At 37.4% G+C, this 15,724-nt stretch overlaps 1 protein-coding gene across 6 annotated transcripts in view; it reads right to left on the bottom strand.

Moving 5' to 3' along the window:
• Positions 1–15,724, bottom strand: part of COL24A1 (collagen type XXIV alpha 1 chain) — a 150,412-nt gene that overhangs the window by 72,325 nt on the left and 62,363 nt on the right. For all 6 annotated transcript variants that reach the window (XR_003498782.2, XM_027463007.2, XM_027463008.2 and 3 more), the window contains exons 14-19: positions 14,485–14,529; positions 11,068–11,121; positions 10,932–10,976; positions 10,503–10,556; positions 9,844–9,897; positions 8,268–8,321 (exon numbers count right to left, since the gene is read on the bottom strand). Coding sequence is in view for 5 of the 6 variants with exons in the window: in XM_027463007.2 (XP_027318808.2) it covers positions 8,268–8,321; positions 9,844–9,897; positions 10,503–10,556; positions 10,932–10,976; positions 11,068–11,121; positions 14,485–14,529 (306 nt within the window). In the remaining variant the exon portion in view is untranslated. The remainder of the gene's footprint in view (positions 1–8,267; positions 8,322–9,843; positions 9,898–10,502; positions 10,557–10,931; positions 10,977–11,067; positions 11,122–14,484; positions 14,530–15,724) is intronic.

The raw sequence follows: 15,724 nt of genomic DNA, 5'->3' as shown, positions 1-15,724 counted from the left end.
CATTAAACTAATTTTAGCAGATGTCAGTATGGCTTTCAATTCTCTTAATATGAGACTTTTTAACCACTGAGCGACATTTACAATTAAGCCATTGGACTGGTCTTGATACACAAAATACACACAAAGCAGCCAGCACCAGCTCCTATACTCATGAATTCAGCTTCTTGGAAAAAACAAAACAAAACAAAAAAAAAAAACAAAAAAAAAAACACACAACCTTAAAGAGCAACTAAAGCCTTTTAATCCTTGTCCTCACTTTTAGGACAAGATCACTGCAAGATTAAGAACATAGTAGACAGCCTTTTGCCTCCAAATCAGCAGGTGCTAATCCAGTTCTGGCTGGCAGTAACTGAAGGTCACTAGCTTGCAGCATTATCCAGAATAAGCTTTTGTGAAGTAGAGTATGGAATAGGTCCAGCTGTTGATACAGAAAAACTGTATACGTGAAGGAAATGAATCAATTGAATTTATTACCTAAAACCATCTGGCCAGTAGACCCTAAGTTGGATACCATGAAGACGCCTTTGTGAGAAGGCTCCAATGCTACAACTAGATTGCTTTATGGAATGAACGCATTTTAAGGGAATAAAAATGATGCAGCTAACCCTTACACAATGCAAACAGCAGAGAGTTAAATTTCATAAATGCCCTGTGAAGAAATAAAATCTTTATATTTGTAGGATACAGCATTGGTAACTGACTCATTAGCTAATGCAGAGCTCACTCCATCATTGGCCTAGATAGATCTGTTTTGTTTTTAAATATAGTTGTAAATTTCACTAAACCTAGCCTATTTGAAATAGCAGTCTGGCACTGAGAAGTTCTTCTGAGTGATGAATTTACTACTACATCTGTGTGCACACAGTGCCTAACAGAAAAATTAGTTTCCTTCTTAACAGAACATTATTGCAGAATAAAACTTGTAACTAGCACTCTTTGAACTCATACTTATCCAATAATGGAAGTGAAAACATCCAAAGTGATCAGAACACCTTAAACAGTATCTCAGAAAGACCTTCTACCATGAAATTCTGTCTTATCTTTCTGTACTAATGCAGGATAATGCAGGGCTTCATCACAGCTTTGAGAGTAACATTTTCGGTTCTCTAGCCATGCAAAAGGTGTTAAAAAAAATTGTCTGACTAGGTGGGTAATAGTTGGCCATACTATATTCTTCTAGAATAACTGAACTTCAAATACAGCTAATAACCAAAACCAACAACAACACACAACTTACCAGAAAGGTAAAGAGAAATCATAGTAAAGCAAGAGGTTTAGAAAAAAGATACACATCCCTTCACCCTAAACTAGAGCAGTACAGCTGTCACATCATAATAAAATATAAACAAATATTTGTTTACACTTTTTTATTTTTTACTATTCTTATTTGTAGGGCTTTCTTCCTTTTGATTTATATAAACTGTTTTTAACATGATAGAAAGAGAGAGAGGAAGTTATATGTAGAAATGTAGATATGATGAAAACGTTTTAGGTGCATTTATATAATAAACACAAACATTTAAAACATCAAAAAAAAAAAAAAAAAACACCTTAGTGTTGTAGCACATGAATACTAGTTAGTACTAAGAAAACCCACTAAAGAATGAAAAAAGAACTGAGCAGAATGTTCAGAGTAACTGGAACAGCCCTAACAGGTAGCATTTCACAAACATCACGTTGGATATTGCTTTTTTTGCCATAAAGCAACTGGTAGAGCCATGCAACAGCTCCAACATGCCTCTAGGTGGCACTTGGCATATTATTCACGTGGCAAAGGCACCGTGACGGATAGCTCAATTTCTTTGTTGTATCAGTCAAAATTTCTATTGTAAGAGATTTAAACAACAACAACAAAATCTTGATACACTGGTGACATTTGGAAATTTCAAGCCAAATCTTATGAGATCTCTACTGGCCTGACAGCATCAACACTAGCAATGCATTTAAACATTTAAAATCTTGAATCATTTTGTCTTTGCTCTAAAGAATAGTCTACCATTTTTCTTAAGCAGTACCACTAATGCAACACAGACGTTACAGCAGTCCTAGAGCACTATACCCAAACTGGTCTCATATCAGTGAGAGTCCAGGAGATGATTATAGAGTAATCCATGACATAGAAAAGTCACTTCAAACAATTAGAGAAAACGAATGAAGGGGCTCTTACAACACCTCAGCAATAACACCTGCCATTCAGACTCTGAGCAGTGAAATGGCATGCATTTCTATTTACACTTAAATTTGCTAAGAATTATTCAGCAGCCAGTTCCGTAGGAAGCCAATCCAGATTATAAATTATTACTCTTCCATAAGTGAAAGGCTGGGAGATCAATGCATAGCTTCCAGACGCAACATAGTTTTCTGCAGAGATTGAGCAGAACAAAGCATCACTTGATATTATAGCTTCTCCAAGGGAAAGTGATGGGCAGACTCTGGTCTTGCTATCAGACAGAACCCTGACAGCCTGTAAACTACCAATTATTTTCAAAACCTTGCTGCAGAGAGAGGTGGCCTTTTGCCAGCAAAGCACTTTAGAGTTCACTCAGTTTAATCATACTAGAGACTGTCAGAAAATAACTACAGTAACCACCTATCTCAACACAAAGGTAGTTTAATCTTGCTGTGAAAGTTGCTTTTTCTGCTCAACTATTTGAACACAAAATTATTTTATAAATAATACATTTATTGGTCTCATTTATCTATATAATATTTAATCAACAAAAATGCAGAGATGAACGGGCTGCTACTACATCAGGCTACTTCTTTTTGTACTGAAATCAGTGCCTCAGAGATGAGGGATCTGCAAATGCTGTTGCTTTCCTTTTGTTTGTTTTCCTGTGCAACTGCTAACGTGGGAGCAGAATATCAGAAATGTTTGGAGATTACAATCACTTTCCGCTAGAAATTTTTTTGCATTTGCAGAAGCCCACTCATTCCAAGCAGTTTCCACATGACATTTGCCAGCATCACTATTAGTCACTGGCCCTCGTGCCCGCAGCTTCTCAGCAGCCCTCAGAGGGATCGGGATGAGAGCTCTGGTGTGAGAGTAACACAGAGCAAAAACCTCTCCGGGGACTGCGTTAGTCCTTGCAGTTGACAAATGCCCCCTCTCAGAAGCAATTTCATTCAATTGCATGCTGTTTCATTTGAATGAGAATTTACAATGAATTTTCAGAAGCAATACTGACTTTATGCTGCTACTGAACCTCAGCAAGAAGCTTTATTAAAGCTTCATTGCAACTTATCAAATTACCAAAGAAAGATTTCTGCTTAAAACTAAAATCTCTCATAACTGAGAAAGAGAAAGCTTTAATTTCGTATTCTCAAGTAAGAAGCGCTCATTCTTCTGCTGAAAGGACAGGCTATTGAGAGAGACAATTCAATCCAAATAATCTGCTTTTTTTCTCCACGCAATTTTAGAAATGTCATTATTCACACAGTTACAGGACTTTGCTCTCTGACATTTGTACAACTGTGTGACGATGTCAATAATGTGCCAAATACAAATAGTAAAGTAGTAAGGAAAAAAAAATTGAAATGAGCTTTTCTCTATGTGTACCATTCCAGCCAAAGCTTAATGCCAGCATTTTTAAAGGGCAGAGACAAAAACTTATTATTTTTTTTTCCTACAAACCTTCAATCCTGATTTTGTAAAGGGTGAAGGAAGGAATCTAACAGTATAAATTAAAACCACACAATTGCAATTTGTCAGAGAACAGAAAAAACAGCAATCATGGATTACAGTAGATATTGCAGGCAAGATTCACAATTCACTGTTGCTGAGATGTCAGCAGAGCGATGCTGCTGGCTTGTGCATTTGCTAATTGCACATAGCAGGTATGTTCGGTCATGCTCAGCAAGACCGTAGTGACTGCTTTTCTTGCGAGACACAAAGTGTAATGTATCTAGTGCATTCTGCTTCGTAGCATGAGGAAACCCTAGAGCAGCCCTTCCAAACACACGTCTTCCACAGACCTGGTTGGGTGCTTTTTAACTAAGTGGCTGGCAAGTGACCTGACTGACAGCACAGCAGCACTGGCCTCTGATCAGCATATTAAAGGTGAAAGCTTAATGGATTCTGTAAGTCTACAACACATAAAGGGATGAGCTTTGGCAAGAACGTCAGTGCAAACCTACCTTGAGGGACAGACGGGACTTCCAGACGCAGCTGGACAGCTACTTTTATGAAGCTTTCCAGTACACAGAACAACGCTAAGCACATAGATGTATGCTTTTACATTTTCTTCTGACCGATGGTGAAAACAAACACCAAATGATAGAATTTCTTAAGGAACAAATATAAGTTTACATACTACTATTAAAATAGCCAGGCTCATTTTTGTGTTACAGGTCCTCCAATAACAGTTAAAAATCTAAGATATGAGGAATGGGTCTTCATTCAGGCATGCTTCTAATGATGTGTTAGCATGGTTATGCAAAGCCTAAGTGCAGAAGAAAAGTCACCAGGAACAAATTCATGCATTTTTATGATCAACTACCTTTAAAGCTTAGAGGGAATAGTAACTAACTAATGATTGGTGAAATAATCCTCACGCAAGAGCAAAGACTTGAGCTGAGCAAGACTGTTCTACCAGATGGCCTGCACTCCTTAATGGGATATTCAATCCTGGCATCTGCCAACATTAACTCATCAGCAGAGATGTTGGGTACGGTGCTGCTGCATGCTGTAAGGTTGCGTCTATGCTGTCAACTGCATGCCCACACAGATCAGACCACAGCTAGACCCAGGCCTTTCCCCACTCCCAAAGGAAGAAATTTCAAATTTATTTCTTTTAAGATCAACAGCAAAACCCAAGATGCAAAGCAGTACAGGTGTTTAAAGTCAAATAAAAACATTTAAATATTTGCTTGCCTTACTAGGCAGATTCAGAATTTGAAGAGTAAATATATTGCCCTGGTAAAGCAACACAAACCGAGTTTATTTGTATGTCCCCTCCTTTCTAGGGGGGGTCTCAAGACAGTCCTGCCTGAAAAAGGAAAGTCTCCAAGAGGACAAATGCAAAACACCTATGGAAGTCTGTGAATATAGCCTCGGACCTAACAGACAGAGACTGTTTCACTCTGAAAATACAGAATATGGGATGGTCATCTGGAAAAACACTGTTGAATATCATTAAAAAGGCAAGGAAAACTGAATACTTCTGCAAAAGTAATACACCTTAAAAAAAAAAAAAAAGAACAGAGAGGTACTTATGTCAAGTAAATTTATAAAAGGACACATTAAAGATTCTGTGCAAAAGGCAAGCATAAAATATAAACAGTTCTACAGTAAGAACAGCTCTTCAGACATATGCCAGGACATGCAATTAATTCAGCTATAAAATTGTCTTTATTTCTAGATTCCTGCCAAGTCATTTACACTTTATTTTGTTTGATGTAATATTGAAAAAGAAGACTGTTATTGCTGCATTCATGGCATTGTCTGCACAACTCAAAACATCATGTGATAAGATAAAACAAGAATTAAAAATAAACTTCTCTCTTTTGAAACGAACAACTCAAAGCAACCAGTGATTCACTTAGAAAATATGTGCCTTTTTGACTGTTTACTATGATTTGAATGCATTCTTTTCCTTTGTAAGCTACTGCCTTCAGCATGAAACAAAGCAGCTGAATCCCATATGAGCACCTTCCCAAAAGAATAAGCTAACAACTTCAGATCAAAACAATGCACAGATGAAGAAAGTTCTATTGAAGATAACGACTAATGATCCCTCCACTTCAGATGAAACCTATTTATAATACTCAAAGCACATCTGAAGGCACGTATCACCACCATTCATGGGTGAATCACATCTGATGTGATTTGTAGAGCAAAATTTACCTATAAAAATATTCTGAATACATAGAGAAGCGTGTTGAAACTTTGACTAATTGTGGGTTTAGTCAGACCAGCACCTTCTAGTTGCTATACCCCTCCCCCCCCCCAAAAAAAAAAAGCAGCTCTCTAAAAGTTGGCATTTTTGCAGGTTTGTTTTGTTTTTTAATGAATGACAAAGCAGGAAAACACGCAAACAGACGAAGAATACACTCTGTCAAGTGTTCACTAAAGATATCCAGTGCTGTGTGAGCAACAAGCATTCAGGCATACAACCAAACTGAGCTCTGTGGCAATATACCCAGAAAAGAATTTTGCTTGATGCTGCAGCAACCTCCTACAGCCACCCAGAGAGTGAGCAGAGACCTCTGTCCCTTCCCCACTCGCTCCTGCTGCTCAGCATTGCAGTTCCCAAACAGAGCTGTGAGTGGGTGGCTTATTTCAATGCCAATTTCGTGTACCCAGACTGAACAGCTACAGAGGAAAGATTTAGAAAGCAATTCACTGCTGACCTGCATATAAAAAGCCAAGACCCTGGGAGAATAAGCAAAGCCGGCCAGGCTTGCTCCGACTAATGCAGGAGCCCTGTTTGACCTGCCTGCTTTTTGGAAGAAACGGAAATAGTGATCATAGAATGGGTTACATTGGGAGGGACCTTAAAGACCATCTCGTTCTGATTCCTTGCCATGGGCAGGGACACCTCCCACTAGTCCAGGTTGCTCAAAGCCCCATCTAGCCTGGCCTTGTTGGCCGGCAGGATTTTCTTGTAGGAAAACCTGCACTAATCGCTTGTATTTTATATACCCAAATTATTACAGAATTCCTGAAATTTCCAGTTTGTTCAAGATCCTGGTATACTGCTGTCCAATCTCCCTTCTTTTATTTTGCCATATGGTGACCATGTTTTGTGTGTGTGCATAATACAGGCAAATTTTAATTTATTTATTTATTTTACTTTATATGGATCTGCCTTGTATGACTAAAACCAAGAGAAACACTGCTTTGTAGTTTTAAACCTTATGTTTTGTAGACAAATATTCAAAGGAAAACACCTGATTTAATTACATGCTTTGATTACTTAACATGAAGCACTTTGCCTTCTAATGTCTAAAGCAATTCTGCACCCCTGAGGAAAAGGAAATGGTGAGATTGTCAGACAGGAAGATTTCCCACACAACCTGCCATGAGGGTACTAACTTTGAGTGATGACTTTCTCCGCAGGCCTAAAAGAATAGCATGCTTGGTTTGGAATAAGGTTCAAGACCAACAGCTGGACACTAACCTGTCACAGGTTTTCCTTGCTGGCAGCTATGCAAACAGGATAATGCAGGAACCTCTTATGCTAACAGCAAAGAGGATCACGAAATATGAGATCCTGAGCCACACAAGGAGGCAGCTCTAGGCAGCATGCACAGGCTTTGTGCATTTTTCATTGTAACTGAATGGCATGAAAATAATCTCTCCCCATTGACTAAAACATGTTGGCGTTGCCTGAAAAGACTGTCTTGTTTTACTAGCACGCATTTCCCAGTGAGTTTTCTCTCAATGAGGGGTCACTTCCAACACGAAAATCTGTGTTATGTAGGACTTAGAGAAGCTATAATAGCAAATTAGGTGATAAAACCCAATAATTTGTTCTGTGAATTCTGTGAATAATTTGTTCTGAGCTACAGTCCTAGAGTTAAATCTTGTAAGGCAGGACAGCCATTATTGCTAAGACTTAGTCTAAATGTATTTTAAAAAAGTAAATATATCTGATTAAAGAGTATATATCTGATTAAAAAATATATCTGATTTTTTCCTTTCATATCTCCAGCACATACATGTATACACATGTACTGTATACATGTGGGTGTCTAGCAGCATTTTTTTCCAGTAGCCCATGGAATAAATGCCAAAGAGCACCCAAATTGAATGATTCAGGGACAGAATTCGTTTCTATGTACACTTCCATAATACTAATTTTTATGCCCTGTTGTTGGGCAACTGCTGAGACAGACTAAAGTGCTTGGCAATGCTTCCTATGTATCCAGTGTTCATTCTTTGCATTCCTTCCAAACACAGTTATTTTGTAAGAGATAAATATTGAAGAATCCAAATTGTCAACATCGTGTAGAATTCATGTGTTCAAGACATCATGAGCCCCATTTAAGGTATATGTCATAACACCTGGTTTCAGATAAGAACTAATCCCAATCAAATAAGTGAATGAGGCACTTGTTTTATTCAAGAATTGCACATATAAATATTTTTCATAAAAAATATGAGCTAGAATCTTTTGTACTTTAGGGAGTAGAACACAAGCATTAAGAAGTACTCTCCGATTCAATTAAGACAACAATCTCAGAGGTAAAGGTGTCTGCTTCACAGATTTCCATAATTCAGAACTAAGTAACATTCAGTTTATATCTATCAAGCAATTTCTTACCTCAGGACCTGGTGGACCCAATGGTCCATGGGATCCAGGATCTCCAATTTTCCCCTTAAAAAAAGGCAAACAGATTTTTGATATATGTATTTTTTAAAGAACAGATTGTTACTAAGATTTAAAACAAACTTTATACCTTCTTCTATTTGGATATAAATTCTAGTTCTTCATATCTCATTGAAGTCACAATAAAAAAAATATTTTCTGGGGGCTTTGGAATGGTCCACACAGTTGTATATAGCAAAACTTGAAATATATAGGTGTTTTCAGAATAAAAATCATGTGTTGTTTAAAAGTTAAGGAAATAATTCTTGCAGATAGTGTTTTATAAACCTCCCTCTCTAGCTTAACTGTTCATTGACATGTCCAAGAGTTAATGGCGGCTGGCAATTAATATTGCAAATATTATTAATTATACAAATATTATTAACACTACAATTTGCCCAATAGCAAAATTGGGCCCTACCTATGTGTTATTGTGACTCCATTATATACAAATATTTACACACCTAAAAATTGACCAAAATTTTTCTCAGTCTACCTTTTCTTCCACATTTTTGAACATTTCCTGCTGCTGCCGTAACTGTGTTCACTAAGCTAAATTAAACCGTGACCTTGAAAAATCATTTTTTAATTTTTTATGAAAATGATTGTAATGTGAATGCATTCCACAATGTTAAATGTTACATTACTCGAAGGACTGAAGTCTCTTATCTTAATTTAACAAATCAAGATGCTGATCACATTCAGTTGGTGCCTAAAACCTACACGTAATCAGGAAAAGGCTGATGCACACATTTCTCTTTAAGTGCAAATAGGCCAGGTTTTCCCATATAAGGTTAAGTAAACTCATGTAAGTCTTTTTGTAGTATTAGAGTTTATATTATAAATTCTCTGAGACAAAAAGCTATTCTTATTGAGTCTAACGGACCATGATAAAAACTAAGACTGGAGTTATTAATCTTTTAAAAACATTAGGTATTGGCTGCTTTAAATTATACATAAGAAAAGAGGCTGCTAATAGTGCTAAAAACAGGTGAGGAAAAGGCAGGTAAGCCTTTCATGCCTCAACACTTATAAACCTAGCAGAAATGCCAGCACTACACAGATGCTTTTAAAGTTGCTACAAATCAGTAAATACTTGAATTCATGACTACTCCCATCCCTGTGAGAAGTGACTGACCAGTATTAATGAGATTTTTCACACTTTCTCCAAATCCATCTAGCCCTAATGGTCATCTTGGCAGCTCCCAAAACTCTCAGCTGGATTTGTTTCAAACATTACCAACATGTCTATTCCCCCAGCAAAATGAGTGTCAAAGAATAACTAACGTAATAAGAACTCCCATATTAAAATCTGACACACATACTAAACTCTGTGATATTGTCTACACATGCTACGATCTGACTCATTCACTAAACAGAAATAAAAGCAGCTTAGACCTTATTCTTCATGCTTTTTGATGTAGGTAGCTTCTAGAGGATTAGATGCAGTGTGAGCATAAGATACAAAGAAGTATCAAATATAATAATATGTAGTGATATATTGAAAGCAAAACGTAATGTCTAAACTTACTGGGGGTCCTGGTTTTCCTCTGATCCCTGGGGGGCCTGGCAAACCAGGAGCACCCTGAAAAAAGAAAGCCATTAAATGCAAACGAAAATATATTGTTGTTACATTAGAAGGAATAAATCATTACACTTTGCCATCTGAAACAGTCTTCAAAATAACTGTAGGATCAGAAGTGACTTCTAACATTTAACTCTTAACGAAAGAGTTCTCACAGGATGTGCTATTTCAAAGATTTTTGATGCACTAGTGACATAGGAAAGAAGATACTGTTTCATGATATGAAAGAGAACACCAGATCACGTACAGCTGCTAACCACAGTTGATCCAGGTGAGGTGCAGATGAACAGCCAGGCTCAAGGAAAAGCATTTTTTACAACAGTTTCTTAGCAGGATTCATATTACACCATAATTATTTTCTTGTTTGATGTATCTCAGATAGCAGCTATTATTCTGCCCATGCCTTTTACTTGTCTTAGCTCATTGCTTTCCCCAACTGTTTTAATTAGCATAGCATTTCTTTAAAAAGCGTTATTTCAGTAGCATACAGTAACTACTGCATTCTTCTTTTATGCAGCTGAGTTATCGTATTGTAATACTCAGAAACCTAAAGAAACGTCTGAAAAGGGACAATTTTTTTTTAAAACAATGCAACTGGAAGTTACCTTGTCTCCTGGGTACCCCTGGTCTCCTGGATCTCCTGCAAGGCCGTGCTCACCCTAAACAACATATTTTATACAGACATGTTTGTGGTTTAGAATGGAGTAGTTCTCAGAATTAGAAAAGGAGAAAGATGAATTCAATATTTAGTATTTAAAACTAACACAGATCTTTGAATAACAATGCAGTGTATAGCACTAAAGCACCTGCTCCATGAAACCCTGCAGACACAGCAATGAGATACTCTCATGTCCAGTGCTCTGTCCAAAAGCTTGTTCAAAGTATCAGATCCTGAAGTATTTTTAAGAAATAAAAGTTGAAAGAGAGAAATCAAAAGGAAAACTAGAAGGCTTTGTCAAGAAGGTTATTTCAAGATTTGACGACAGGGGTTTGAAAGAGCTACATCTCTGGGATAATGGAAATATTTAAATCACCTTATCACCTTTCATTCCGGGCTGTCCCATACTCCCAGGGAGACCCTATTAAAATAAAGAAAACAAAATTCCAGTGTATTCCAATTACTTGGAAAGCAACACAGGCACTTGGCTGTGGGAATGTTCAACGCCATACCATAGGCCCTGGAATTCCTGATGGTCCGCTTGGTCCTGCTGGCCCAATGTCACCCTATGAGACAGGAAGAAAGGTGGCTACATTAAACATTTGATGAAGTGGAGAGACTTGTAACTGTAGCATTTCCTGTACCACATAGATAAACCAAAATTGTTTTAAGGCTAATTTATCATGGAAAAAGCATAAATATTGTATACCCCTCATCTTATAGCTCCCATGTACATGAACAGAAGCACCAGGAACCAAACTTCCCTCTTTTCCTGCCGATGACGCATTCAAGAGAAGATAGTGCTGCATTGTGCAGTGCAGAATAAGGAAGCTTTCCTTTGTACTACAGCTGCACATTCAGTGGCTATTCACTTCATCCTGAGGGTTACATGACAACACTATGCTGTAAGCATCAAATTTGGCTTAAAGGAATTATTCTACTGCCAATGATGACACGGAATAAAAAGTGGCTTTTTCTAGGATTTCTCATCTCTCCATTACTTTTTTAAGCTAAAAAAGATGGGATTCTCCCCAAATACCAAGTGTGCAATCTTAACCTAAGATGAGCATGCTAACTTCTTCTGTTCTTATGTACCTTCAAGCTGTTCTTACCTCCCTCCTTTGTGGGATTTAAATCTACAGTTTCATGACAAATGAAAAACAAACCAGATTTTTTTTTTTTTAATAAAAAAAGAATTTTAAACGATCAACACAGAACCAATAATATTAAAGATTGTTAACTAAATATAAGAAATGATCCAGCAATAACTAAAGCTGCATTACAGGGAGAAAAGGAAATCTACTTTCTGCGTATTCTGGGTGTGGAGAAAAAAAAAGGGCCAAGTTCAGCACACATCATTGTTCTCTGGAGGTTCTTTATGTAACGTTAGCACAAACATTTCTCTACAGCCATCATCAACCTTATGGATTGCTGAATGGAAGGAATAACAATGTCTTGTCTTCCCAGTAGTGCTTGGTAAAACTCCAGCCACTCTATACTGCTTCATAATTCAATGACTGCTTATAGACTATATCACCACATTAGCTCATACCAAGATAAATCAAATACACTGACTCTTGAGCTGTACATATTAGTTCAGCAAGGCATTGCTATGTCAAGATACCGTATGTTGAAATATGTACTTATAGTAACAAGACCTTTCATTGACTGAAAAAGCACAGAGCTGGGAAATTCAGCTTACAAAAGCAATGGGAAGGAATTCCAAAACAGGAACAAAATTCAGGTTAATGAAATTCCTGCCACAGTCTCCAGAGATACTGCCTGGTCTAACGAACAGCAAAGAGCTGGAACTACACAAAAGTAGAACTATCTCAAAGGACATCATCCTTATTCCCAACTTTCACACTTGTGTTGAACTTCAGGTATGAGGAAGGTCTGAAAACCTTCTGCCTCAATTAAACTTGATAACCTTTCCTTTCACTTGGCATTCACATAGAGAGAAGGAAGGAAACTGTCACATTTGCCAGCCTAACATGAAGATGCAGAGTTGACATCACTGATAAGAAAAGAGTTGAATAACGAAGTCTATTTCTGAAATTGACCCCTGTCTACATCAGCCTTGCTTTATGTTAGCACATGTTTATCAGCTTGGTTAAAGCCTGGTAGTAGAAAGGAAACAAATTACTGCAGCTACAAAAAGCATACATTTTCTGCTATTTCTATGTGAGAAGTTAAACTAAAACCAAGTTCCTTTTATTCTTTTACCTGTCAAAAAGACAGGATATCAGCAAAGGAAAACTAATGCTTCCTAGTACTATGATTTTTTTATTAATATTATTTTTACAGTCAAAAACATTTAAAAAGAAAGGCTAGCTCTGATAACTGTACTTGCAAATTTTCTCAAAATCCTTTTCTTACAAAAACTCATGGCTTTGCAAATCTTGGGACTGACTGCTCAGCCAGCCAAAACTCTGAGCTTGGCAACAGTTTTGTATATTTAAAAAATCATAGAAAGAAGGAATTATTGGACACAGCTTGCCAATGCTGCTTGCTTTGCCATTCTTCTCCTGAACAAACACAAAAATATAGTTAGCGCTTGACAATTCATACAGCTGGGCTGAACAAGCTATTTGAATTAATGTTGGGTTCTGCCAGAATAACGTTACACTCAATCTCATGTTCAACACTGGATCTTGTAATGATGTAATGTGTTATCATTCACGAAGTGTTTTAGGATAAATGTTGAAGTCTCTAGCTCTTTACTCAGTTTTAGATGGCCACATGGCCCTTGCTCAAGCAAAAGCCAGTCAAAACAGAGGCCAGAGGTGCACAAACCCATTTGGTTTAGTACAGGAACAGGGCTACACCACAGAAATTGTGCTTGGTGGTGGTAGGGTCACCTGAAATTCCTCTTCATGAAACTCTGCTACAGTTTAATGAACTCTTGTAAAAAACAACAACAACAACAAAACACTCTGAAACAAAGCAGAGCTCTTCCAATTATCTTACTGACTGGGAAGCTGGGAACCAGAGCACCAGTATGATGCAGTGCAGAGACAAGAACAGATGGTACATAATAATAAATGTTGCTGATCACACTTATGATGATAATCATGATCAACTGGCACACTTCAAAGGAAAAGTTAGATGACCATCAATGTAAACTAACAAATGTATCAAGAATGTTTTAGATCTCAGCCTATCAAGAAAACCCCATCAACAAACAAACAAGCCCAACTCACACTGAACACAATTATGGCTTTCTTAACTGAAGTGAAAACAAGCTATTTTCTCCCATGTTATGAATGCTGCTGTGTAGATAGGACTTGACTTAACCAACACCAAAGATCAAAGCCAAGTCCTCTACCAGCATACACCTGAATTACTTAAGGAAGTCTACATGATACAAAAGTATCACAGTCAATTCCACCTCCAACTCCTACACAACTCATTCACATCAGAGTTTCTCTTGTGCAACTGCATTTATGCAACTGCAATTGCAAGTCCATAATGGGCAGCACATAATTCTGAAAACAAATAAAAAAAATCAGACGTGATACTGCATACAAAAAGTAATTTTGCTTGTAATTTGGTAGCCACATGCAGAAATTAATGAGGGCTGTGAACATTAAAAAAAGGGTTTTTGAAAGCATTGCACATTTTCAAAAAGTCATGCTGGATTTAGGAGTAGAAACTCAAAAAGCTGGTTATTTCAAATGAAAAACACAGACACATTTAAAGCATACAAAACCCAAACCAAATATAGAAGTGCTTCATATCCAGCAATATTACAGCAACTTTATATAGTGACTTTAACTAAAATCACAGCTATCTAAACCAATCTGATTAAACAACTGTCAGAATTTCTGGATTCTTGTATTTACTTTTGTTACTTCACAAACACACATGACAATATTCTAACAAATATTCAAAGCCATATCAAAATAAGTTGATAAGTGTGTACTCACTCTTAGTCCTGGAAATCCAGGAGGACCAACACCACCAACAATTCCCTACAAAGACAATGAATTTTAGATTATAATAAACATGTATTCACTCTCAGTAATCTGCAGAGCAATCAGATTGGGATTTATATAGAGAGTTCCTCAAGAATGACAGATTTTCACTCTAGGAGAACACGCTTATAAAATCTCTGACTGTAGAATTGGATCTCACAGTATTTGCATCATGAAATCATTCCTGCATTACCAAGGAATATCAAATTTGTTACCTTTGTATTTCAAATGGGAAGAAGAAAATGTTTTTGTGTGGAGAAAAAAACAAACACATGGAAAATTTATATAGATTCCTTAGAAAATAGATAGAATACCAGCTCAGTTCATTGAAAGACCTTTGCAAATTAAAGACTACACTCTTTATAGAAAATTATGGAAAATTTGCTGTAGCAAAATCCTCCAGAGCAGACTGACACTCAGGGAACTGAGGGGTTGTTGGAGATGTGGATGGCATTACTCTTAAACAGAACAAATGTCACCAGCACAGGGAAGATGGGAAGAAGAGTCTTCCCTTCAAGCTCCTGTCATCACAGGCCTCCTAAGCAGCCTGTGGTCTCTGCTGCAGCTCAGAAAAAGGCTCTGTAAATATTCCATCAGCATTGCAGACCCCTGCAGCTGCAGCTCTGGCCCCTTGCCTGAACAAGCCCTGCAGGGTGAGTTTTGGGGGAGGAGAAATGTTGCTGCCTGTTTGAGAAGGCAGCAAGATCAGAAGTTGTCTTGACAGATTAGAAGGAACTTGTCTGCAAATATTTGTGTAAAAACAGGCTTCTTTGTACTTAGCAATATGGTTTAGTGGAGGACTGTTAGTGTTAGGTCAGAGGTTGGACTCTATGATCTTGAGGTCTCTTCCAACCTAGAAATTCTGTGATTCTGTGGGTAAGTCTCATTTCAGATCTAGGCTGAGTTTAATTCTGTTAAAGAATTAACAAAAATTAATTAATCTTCTTCCTCAGATCTTGTGGAAAGAGCATCTCTGCTTTCTCAGCAAATGAGGGAGGCTTGGGAGTACAAAGAAGAAGGAAAGAACTCATCTTTTAATATTTTTTTGCCAAGCAGCAGGTCACACAACCCCTCAGAGTGCTTTGAGGATGAAAAGCTGCATGCTGGCATCACCTAACATTCCCATAAAGGGAACTTTGCCTCAGTGACCAGAAATAAAGAATATTTATCTCTTATGTTCCAAAACATTAGC

Source organism: Anas platyrhynchos, chromosome 8 (genome assembly GCF_047663525.1).
Source record: "Anas platyrhynchos isolate ZD024472 breed Pekin duck chromosome 8, IASCAAS_PekinDuck_T2T, whole genome shotgun sequence".
Lineage (NCBI taxonomy): Eukaryota > Metazoa > Chordata > Aves > Anseriformes > Anatidae > Anas > Anas platyrhynchos.
The sequence above is the reverse complement of the archived record's forward strand: the minus strand, read 5'-3'. Positions and strand labels throughout refer to the sequence as shown.